Below are 10,849 nucleotides of genomic sequence, written 5' to 3'. Positions count from 1 at the left end.
TCAGGAGACGGAGTGGCCTGTGAGGTAGGGACAAACCTAGCCAGGGCTGTGAGGTGGAAGTTGAAGGGAGGGGCCCCGAGGAGGGAGTGCTGCTGAGGCTGAGTAAGAAAAGAGACGGTTGGTTTGACTTTGTAAAGTTTTTTCTTTCTTTAAAATTGAGGCTAGATTTTAACAGGATCCAAGAATGATTTTTTTTTTTTTTTTTTTTTTGCTTGAGACGGTAGGTCTCGCTCTGTCACCCAGGCTGGAGTGCAGTGGCCGGATCTCAGCTCACTGCAAGCTCCCGCCTCCCGGGTTCCCATGCCATTCTCCTGAAACTCAGCCTCCCGATACTGGAACTACAGCGCGCCAGTCGCCCCGCTAGTTTTTTGTATTTTTTAGTAGAGACGGGTTTCACCGTGTTAGCCAGAATGGTCTCGATCTCCTGACCTCGTGGATCCGCCCGTCTCGGCCTCCAAAGTGCTGGGATTACGGCTTGAGCCGATGCGCCCGGCAGAGGTTATGGTATATTTTAAACATCTTTTTTTCTATTTAAAAAAAGCAGTATGGGGCTGGACAAGGGGCTCACACCTGTAATCCCTGTGCTTTTTTTTTTTTTTCTTTGGAGACAAAGTCTTGTTCTTGTCCCCCAGGCTGGAGTGCGATGGCATGATTTCAGCTTACTGCAACCACCCCTTGCCGGGTTCAAACGATTCTCCTACCTCAGCCTTCCGAGTAGCTGGGATTACAGGCATGTGCCACCACGCCTGGCTAATTTTTGTATTTTTAGTAGAGACAGGGTTTCACCATGTTGGCCAGCCTAGTCTCAAACTCCTGACCTCAGGTGATCTGCCCGCCTCGGCCTCCCAAAGTACTGGGGTTGCAGGCATGAGCCACCCCACCTGGCCAGTCCCTATGCTTTTAATCCCTGTGGAATTAAAAAAATTAGCTGAGCATGGTGGCACACTTGTAATCTCAGCTACTCAAGGGGCTGATGGGGGAGGATCGCTTGAGACCAGAAGTTCGAGGTTGCAGTGAGCTGTGATCACACCACTGTACTCCAGCCTGGATGACAGTAAGACCTTGTCTCAAAAAAAAAAACAAAAAAACCCAAAACACAAAGGGGTGTGTGTGGGGGGCAGGTTATTTCACAGGTAGAACTAATAAATGGTGAGGAAAAAGAAATTACCGTAGTAGTTTGGGGAAGGGGCATGAGGGAATTTTCCCTAGAGTGACAGTTAATGGTCTGTATCTTTTGTTTTCTAAGAGACAAGATCTTGTTCTGTTGCCCAAGTTGAGGTGTAGTGGCGCGGTCGGCAGCTCACTGCAGCCTCCAACTCCCGGGCTTAATCAGTCCTCTTGCCTTAGAAGTCCTGAGTAGCTAGGACTACAGGCACATACCACCACACCTGGCTTTTTTTCTTTTTTGTTTTTTTTATAGAGATGGTGTCTCTCCATCTTGCCCAGGCTGGTCTCATACTCCTGGGCTCAAATGATCCTCCTGGCTTGGCCTCCCAAAGTGCTGGTCTATATCCTGATAGGGCTCTGGGTCACATGAGTTTGTCAAAATTCACATTAAGATTTGTGTGTTTTATCTTGAAAAACAAAACTGTAAGCAAATATTGATCTCTAGTTAATAAAGTGTGTGCTGAGATGTTTAGGTGTCTGCAGGTCACTTTGAAATTTGTTAAAACAGTAAGATGGACTGATGAATAAACTGAAGGATGAGCAGGTAGATAAAGATGGGCAGATGTGATCTCAAAACATTAATTGTACATTTGGGTATACAGTATTGTAATTTTTTTTTTTAACTTTACTGCGTGTTTGAGAACTTTCAAAATAAAAGTTTTTGGGGAAACTTAAAAAACGACTGAAGATGAAATCCTCTGTCATGTTATATTTCAGTATTCCTGATACTATGATCCTAGATCTTTAAACATATAAAGGGGTGTATTTTGTGCATTAAAAACGTCTGTATCCTTTTTCCATTTCCTTTCAATCACTTACTTGTGGTGTCAGCTCTTTGCCACACGCCTTTTGTGTATAAGGTTGAGGTTCGAGGTTCTCTTAACACTTTCTGGGGAAAATAGCTTTAAGGCTATAAACTTGGCAGATATCAGTACCCAGGAGTACATTCTTAACCAGCAGATTAACTTTCTGAGGCAACCTCAAACCAGTTCCCCACCTTGGCTAGACAGAGGCTGAGAGAAAGGTACATCATTCACTGAACAGTATGGCCGTCGTCCTGGTTTCAGGCATCCTTTTCTTTGGTTCCCTCCTTCTGGCCTGACTGCTCTGGCACCCTGAAGACTACTCTGGGTTCCTCTGAGCTCTACAGTTCGAACTCTAAGTAAATTGCCCTGTTTTAGCTAAAACAAACAAAAGCCCGGTGGTCCCTTAAGTTATCTTTCCAAGGAAGGGCTCAGAGGATACATAAACTTTAAAAAATTTGTTTAATTTTTGTACAGAGGTAATTCATTTACGTGGCTCCAAATAAAACAAAAGTTTTAAACATATAAATTGAAAAGACCTCGCCCTACCCCTGTTCCAGCCCTCAGTCTTCTACTACTGCTATAGTCTCTATGATTTCATCTGGAGCTATTTTATGTCTACACAAGCATATGTCAATATATATACCTACCTGCCACTTAAAAAAACCAAAATGGCCAGGCGCAGTGGCTCACACTTGTAATGCCAGCACTTCGGGAGGCCGAGGCGGGCGGATCACGAGGTCAGGAGATCAAGACCATCCTGGCTAACATAGTGAAACCCCGTCTCTACTAAAAATACAAAAAATTAGCTGGGCGTGGTGGCAGGCACCTGTAGTCCCTGCTACTTGGGAGGCTGAGGCAGGAGAATGGCGTGAAACTGGGAAGCAGAGGTTGCAGTGAGCAGAGATCATGCCATTGCCCTGCAGCCTGCTTGACAGAGTGAGACTCCGTCTCAAAAAACAAAACAAAACAAAACAGGTCATATCATGGACACTTACATGCCTCATCTTTTTTTTTTTCCTATAATTTCTTCAGGCATTTCGTTTTTGATAGACATTAGGTAAGTTTTTTTAAAAAATACTACTTTTGAGACAGGGTCTCACTCTCTCACCCAGGCAGGAGTGCAGTGGCCCAATCGTAGCTCATTACAGCCTTGACCTCCTGGGTTCAAGCCATCCTCCTGTCTCCATCTTCTGAGTAGCTGGGACTACAGGTATGCACCACAACACCCGGTTACTTTATTTTTATTTATTTATTTATTTATTTTTTTGAGACAGGGTCTCACTGTGTCACCCAGGCTGGAGTGCAGTGGCATGATTACAGCTCACTGCAACCTCTACCTCACAGGCTCCATCAGTCCTCCCACCTCAGCCTCCTGAGTAGCTGGGACTACAGGTGCATGCCACCATGCCTAGCTAATCTTTATATTTTTTGTTTATTTATTTATTTTGAGACGGAGTTTCTCTCTTGTTGCCCAGGCTGGAGTGCCGTGGCACCATCTCAGCTCACCGCAACCTCCACCTCTCGGGTTCAAGCGATTCTCCTGCCCCAGCCTCCGGAGTAGCTGGGATTACAGGCATGCACCACCACACCTGGCTAATTTTGTATTTTTAGTAGGTTTCTGCATGTTGATCAGGCTGGTCTGGAACTCCTGACCTCAGGTGATCCACCCGCCTCAGTCTCCCAAAGTGCTGGGATTACAGGCATGAACCACCACGCCCCACCAACTTTTTTTTTTTTGTTTGTTTGTTTGTTTTGTTTTGTTTTGTTTTGAGACGGTGTGTCACTCTTGTTGCCCAGTGGAGTGCAATGGTGCGATCTCGGCTCACTGCAACATCCGCCTACCAGGTTCAAGTGATTCTCCTGCCTCAGCCTCCCAAATAACTGGGATTATAGGCACACACCACCATGCCTGGCTAATTTTGTATTTTCCGTAGAGATGGGGTTTCTCCATGTTGGTCAGGCTGGTCTCGAACTCCTGACCTCAGGTGATCCACCCACCTCGGTCTCTCAAAGTACTGGATTACAGGCGTGAGCCACTGCTCCTGGCCTCTTTTAAAATTTTTTGTAGAGATGGGGGTCTCCCTGTGTTGCCCAGGTTAGTCTTGAACTCCTAGGCTCAAGTGATCTTCCTGCGTTTGCCTCCCAAAGTGCTGGGATTACAGGTGTGAGCTACCATGAGTGGCCTGAGTTAGTTTTAAAATCTTTTCTTTTACAAATAGTGCTTCCTTAAATTATTTTGTACATATAAATTTTAAAAAACATTTATACATTTTAAAAAATATATAAATTAAAAAAAAAAACAAAACGCTTCTCGTAAGGGCATGGGTGGACATGTCCAAGTAGATAGAAGGGCGGAATGAGCTTCCATGCCCCCTCATCCAGCTGGAACCATTATCCGTATTTTTGGCATTCTTGTTTTATTTCCACCCAGCTACCTGCCTTTTGGCTAAACTGTTTTAAAAGCACATCCCAGAAATAGTGTCATTTTACTCTAGTGTCATGGACTTCTTAAACTTCTTATTTTGTAATGTTTCAAACGTATACAAAGTCCAGAGACTAGTACGGAAGAATCCCCTGCACTTCTCCCATGGTTATCAGTGTTCTGCTGTTTCCTCCCAACCTCACACCCAGCTCCCCCCGGCCTTTTTTTGTTGCTGGAGTTTTTTAAAGCAAGTCCCCTATGTCATATCCTTTCCCATGTAAACACTTCAGTAAAGTACCAACTTTATAGGACAAAAATATTGAGAACTGACAGTGTTTCAAAGAAGAAAGGGATTAGCACCAGTTACCAGCATTTGGAACATTCCAACCCCCATCTCACCCTTATACTTAAAAAAAAAAAAAGAGATTTAAAAATAAAACTGCAAATGCCAAGCAATAATGAAACTAAAAAATTTCAGCAATGTGTTTGAAACATGAGTGGAATTTCCCTTCCTGTCACCTAGGTCCAAATACATGGTTTATGTGTAAGATGTTGTCTTAACTTTAGGTGTCAGTGGTTCTCAACTGTGGCCGATTGTGCTTTCCCCACCCTGACAGTTAACAATATCTGGAGACATTTTTGGTTGTGAGTGGGGTTGGGGTGAGGGGTTACAGGCATAGTGGGTAGAGGCAGAAATACTGCCAACATCCTGCAATCACAAGACAAGTACTTAGCTAGCCCAGAATGCTACGGCTGAGAAACTCGTTTGGGCCACCGGGAGATGATGTTTTCTCTCAGATCTCTTCTCTGTGGCTCTCCTTGAACTTGGGGAACTGCTCAGTGAACATTGATTACTGGAGGTGGGGCCCAAAAGAATGATACGTGTTGACATTTGCAAGTGTTATATCGAAGGTAACATTTTAATATCCAGAACATTCCAATAGAAGTAACTTTATTTATATCATTATTTTATCTGTTGTATCAACAATAATCATTTTGGAAGTCTGTGGGACAAAATATGTATAAGGTTTAAACTTGGCTTACAAGGAAGTCAGACTCCCTCGGAGGCAAGCGGATGTGAAACCCTTTTATTTCTGGAGAGCTTCCAGAAGCAAAACAAGGCTGGAACTGTTCTAGGGACAGCTTATGCGTGCATGTAGACAGGGGAAAAACAAAACCTGAAGCCAAAGGAGGGAAGAGGAAAGGAAGGGGAGACATGACTTTTTCCTGGAGACTGCTCAGGAGGGGTATATGAAGTCTGTATAGCCATTCAGCCTTAAAGAATGTGAAAACTGGCCAGGCGCCGTGGCTCACACCTATAATCCCACACTTTGGGAGGCCGAGGTAGGTGGATCACTTGAGGTCAGGAGTTCGAGACCAGCTTGACCAACAAGGTGAAATCCTGTCTCTCCTAAAAATACAAAAATTAGTCAGGTGTGGTGGCAGGCGTCTGTAGTTCCAGCCACTCAAGAGGCTAAGACAGGAGAATTGCTTGAACCCAGGAGGTGGAAGTTGCAGTGAGCCGAGATAACGCCACTACACTCCAGCCTGGGCAATGGAGTGAGGCTCCGTCTCAAAAAAAGAATGTGAAAACGGTGTGATTATGGTGTGCTGGACCATAGGGGGCCCACAAAGATGACTCCCATAGGGTCCCTGCTGTCCAGGACCCTGGAGTCAAGTCAGAAATGGACGTGTCCATAGCCGATTGTGTGACAAGGTCTGGATTTATGGGTGTTTTGATTGGAGTCCAGGGGCCCTGGTACCTTATGTGCTTTTTTTGCCTTGTTTCTTTCCAGATTGCTCCTTTAGAAAGTGGATGTGTGGGATAACATGTCCAGTGTGTCCGAGGAGAGAAGAAAAAGGCAGCAGAACATTAAGGAAGGACTGCAGTTCATACAGTAAGAGCTTCAGAGTTCTTGTGTTCTTGCCACGTTTTAATTCTTTGATGTGGATGTATGTTTTGTGGAGGGTAATAACTCTTTAGTCACGTTTAATAGGTCCAGTTAATTTGGGTTAGAAACTCCATATTCTAGCAATATTTTTTTCTCTCGTCCATTTGAACATTCTTGCATTTGGAAGCAAGTCTTACTGTTGCTGGCTTTTAGGGCTACAATTGTTAGTCTCCCCCAAAATGTTAGACTGAGGAATTTGAATTTGTTCTAAGAAGAGTGCTGCTGAGTGGAAAGTGACTGAAAATGAACATCTGGCGGCACAGAGGGCTTCTGTGATCAGACGTGTCTGTTCAGAAGCTCAGTGTTTAATTGGACTTCTTGAAGCATGTCAGTGATGAGACAGCTGTGGTTTGGATGGACATGTCCAGGCAGAAGGGCCTCTTTGTTCCTTCCTGGGAAGGAGACATTCTCTCTATACTGCAGTAAATTGGATCAAATATTGTTAGCGGTTCTGTACTATTTTTAACCTTTTTTTTGGCATTTGAAGAATTAGGGTTTGTAAAAATAGAAGTAGGTTTGAAAGTAAAGTGTTATACTTAAAAAATACTAAGTAATAGTTTAGGGTTTTTTTTGTTTTATTTTTTGTTTTCGTAACTGTAGTCATCTGTGAAGAATGGTAGTAAAGGAGGAGGAAGTCTTTAAAATATGCCTTGAACTAGTGGCACGCTAATGGAACCACGGATTTAGGATGACTTCTGGCTGAACAAGTCCCAATAAAGAGCTTGATAATTACAATTAATTTGTTTCTTCTTCTTAGGTCGCCGCTGTCATATCCAGGAACACAGGAGCAATATGCGGTAATGACTCCGGGAAGGTCTGCTTGAAAGCTCTGCAAGTGGCTTGTGAACTGTAATTTGTAGCAGGGGTTGGTAAATGATGGCCTTGTGGGCCCAATCTAGCCTGCTGTCCTTTTTTAAATTTTATTTCATTTTTTTGCAAATAAAACTTTATTGGAACACAGCCACACTCATTTGTTTATGTATTATCTGTGGCTGTTTTTGCAACATATGGTAGTTTTGACAGAGACCATATGGCCCATGGAGCCTCAAACATGTACTGTCTGGGCATTTGCAGAAGTTTGCCAATCCTTTCTATATAGGATTTTTTTTTTTTTTGCATACTTGCACAGTTGTCCTGTATTTTCTTTCCTCTATTAGTGTGGTTTTGAATTAATTTATCTTTTGACCCCTTGAAAATTATTTCTCATGTCATTGAAAATAAGTGGGACAGAATTTATTGAAAAAGAGTGTGTGGAACATCTTTTTCTGTTAGGAGATGTTCTGACAGCAGCAAAGGGGGACTGGATACCAAGAGGGGAGAACTAATGATCTACTAGTTAGGAACAGGGAGAAAGCCCAGTTCATTGGGACTTTGACTGCAGACTCTTGTCTCTACTAACTGTTGGTTCACCTGTGTTTTTTATCCTCTGAGGGTTTTGAGGCTTCTAAATGTCACTTTCTTGCTGCCTCTCGCCCTCCTCCCCTTTTCTTCTCTCTTATTCCTTCCCTTTCTACAAACAGATTTAGAATAAGAAAGTATTACAGCCAGAAATAAACTGTAACAGTTGTTTCATTTTGCACATGTGGAACTGGGGTTTAAAGATGCTAAGTGGCATGTCATGAGTTACACTGATTGTTAATAGTTGATCTGTCCAGTCTTTTAAATAATTTAATCAGCTTAGACAGGAATTCATAAAATGAGACAAAACAAGTTGAATATTTTTCTGATCTTGTGTTGAAAAAGGGCTTTTAGGCCGGGCGCGGTGGCTCAAGCCTGTCATCCCAGCACTTTGGGAGGCCGAGACGGGCGGATCACGAGGTCCGGAGATCGAGACCATCCTGGCTAACACGGTGAAACCCCGTCTCTACTAAAAAATACAAAAAACTAGCCGGGCGAGGTGGCGGGTGCCTGTGGTCCCAGCTACTCGGGAGGCTGAGGCAGGAGAATGGCGGGAACCCGGGAGGCGGAGCTTGCAGTGAGCTGAGATCCGGCCACTGCACTCCAGCCTGGGTGACAGAGCGAGACTCCGTCTCAAAAAAAAAAAAAAAGAAAAGAAAAAGGGCTTTTAAAATACGAAAATATGGCCAGGCGTGGTGGCTCATACCCGTAATCCCAGCACTTTCGGAGGCTGAAGAGGGCGGATCACTTGAGGCCAGGAGTTTGAGACTAGCCTGGGCAACATGGCAAAACCTCATCTCTACTAAAGATACAAAAATTAGCCAAGTGTGGTGGCAGGTGCCTGTAATCCCAGCTACTCAGGAGGCTGAGACACGAGAATCATTTGAACCCAGGAAGTGAAGTTACAGTGAGCTGAGATCGTGCCACTGCACTCCAGCCTGGGTGCCAGAGTGAGACTCAGAACTAAACTAAAGCATGATAGAAATAATGAAGGAAAATGACAAACTTTTGTACATGCTAAAAGAATATATATACTTACTTGATAAGAAAAAAGTTTAACATCCCCCTCCCCCCAATCAGTAAATGACCTGAGCAATTTACAGAAAAAGAAATACAAGGGGTCCATAAAAATGTAGAATAGTTCAATTTCACTGGTAAAGACATGCAGATACAAAGAGGATACCATTGAAAAAAAAAACCATAAAAACACAAAATGATACCATTTTCCACCTAGAAATTGGTAGATTTTACATGTGCATGTGTACCCACACGTGTACACACCCACACACGTGTACACACCCACACACACTACCCAGGTGGGTGGATCATGAGGTCAGGAGTTCGAGACCAGCTTGACCAATATGGAGTGTAAAGAAAACCACTAGAAACATTTTTCATCATGGCCTTTTTGGAAGGCAGTTTGGAAACACTGCTCAAAAGCCTTAAGCTATTCACTCTCTTTGACCTGGGGCTTCCATTTCGTTTCTCTAGTAGGAACAGTATTGGAGATATGAACAAATATTTATAAGGTACTTTTGCTGTTTCTTAATAGTGAGAAATTGAATTTCCCCTTGAAAAAGCAAGCAAGATATAATACCTAGCTGAGATAGCGGTGACTCGGGCATCTCACAATTTCTTAGAGCAGTGCTGCTGTTCTGTCACATTGTTTCCTGGGAAGTTTTAGGTCTAAAAATTAAAAATTACTTATACCGTATCTTGTTTGATAAAAGGCTTCAAGTGGTAACTTTCTCTTTTTTAGGTATATTTGCATGCTCTCGTGAGAAATCTTTTTAATGAAGGAAATGACGTTTATCGGGAACGTGATTGGAACAACTCGATAAGCCAGTACACGGAAGCTTTGAATATAGCTGATTATGCAAAATCTGAAGAAATTTTAATCCCCAAAGAAATAATTGAAAAACTATATATAAATCGTATTGCCTGCTATTCTAATATGGTGAGTTGTAATTTTTAAAGTGATGTTTCTAGAGTGCCAAGAATTTTTTCAATGACAGTACATTAATAAAAAGTCAATTCCTTTTTTTTTTTTTGAGCCAGAGTCTCTCTCAGTCACCCAGGGTGGAGTGCAGTGGCATGATCTCTGCTCACTGCAGCCTCCACCTCCCGAGTTCAAGCACTTCTCTGCCTCAGCCTCCTGAGTAGCTAGGATTATAGGCGCCCGCCACCACGCCCAGCTAATTTTTGTATTTTTAGTAGAGACAGGGTTTCACCATTTTGGCCAGGCTGGTCTTGAACTCCTGACCTTGTGATCCACCTGCTTCGGCCTCCCAAAGTGTTGGGATTACAGGCGTGAGCCACCGCACCAGGCCCAATAAAAAGTCAGTTTCTTAAATTAAGTTTTTAAGAAAGTCGTATTACCTGCTTTTGGAGTGACGTTGAGGCTTTTAAAAGTTAGCTTTGGATTGGCTGGGTGCGGTGGCTCACGCCTGTAATCCCAGCACTTTGGGAGGCCAAGGTGGGTGGATCATGAGGTCAGGAGTTTGAGACCAGCCTGGCTAATATGGTGAAACCCTGTCTCTACTAAAAATACGAAAATTAGCTGGGCACAGTGGCACGTGTCTGTAGTCCCAGCTACTCAGGAGGCTGAGGCAGGAGAATCACTTGAACCCGTGAGGCGGAGGTTGCAGTGAGCCGAGATTGCACCACTGTACTCCAGCCTGGGCGACAGAGCAAGACTCCATCTCAAAAAATAAAATAAAGTAAAATAAAAAAATAGAAATTAGTTTTGGACAGAAGGTTAGGGATTTAAGAGATAATTTGTTTCTTAGTTACTGGTCCTTGACGATTCCCATTTGAGTATGGCTTTTGAGGGTGTGTCTGCTTATAAAAAAGTCATCCTGGGAAGATACAGGTCTTCACAGGTCAGTGTGTCTTTCAGGTATCCGTGTTCACAGTTAACATCTTAGTCAAGATCCAGTTGATCTTATAAAACACTCTTTGTAAAAAACACTCTTACGAGTGTTTTTTGTTTTTAGTCATGAAATAGTAATTAGTCTTCAAAGGAATTCACACTAGCTTTTCACATTTTTAAGCTTAAAAAGCTTTTGAAGTGCTTTTTTTTCCTTTCCTTTTTTTTTTTTTTT

General features: G+C 43.1%; 1 protein-coding gene across 1 annotated transcript in view; it reads left to right on the top strand.

Annotated features, from left to right (window-relative positions):
• Positions 1-6,191: 6,191 nt before the first annotated feature.
• The window catches only part of ZC3H7A (zinc finger CCCH-type containing 7A), a 33,800-nt gene continuing 29,142 nt past the window's right edge, over positions 6,192-10,849 (top strand). Inside the window, 3 exon segments of the mRNA XM_017890680.1 lie at positions 6,192-6,293; positions 7,105-7,144; positions 9,505-9,702. Of these exon segments, the coding sequence (XP_017746169.1) occupies positions 6,226-6,293; positions 7,105-7,144; positions 9,505-9,702 (306 nt within the window). The 5' untranslated portion in view covers positions 6,192-6,225.

The sequence above is a fragment of the Rhinopithecus bieti genome, unplaced genomic scaffold, assembly GCF_001698545.2.
Source record: "Rhinopithecus bieti isolate Rb0 unplaced genomic scaffold, ASM169854v2 scaffold_19459, whole genome shotgun sequence".
NCBI lineage: Eukaryota > Metazoa > Chordata > Mammalia > Primates > Cercopithecidae > Rhinopithecus > Rhinopithecus bieti.
Note: the sequence above shows the minus strand (reverse complement) of the source record. Positions and strands in the feature narration are given on the sequence as shown.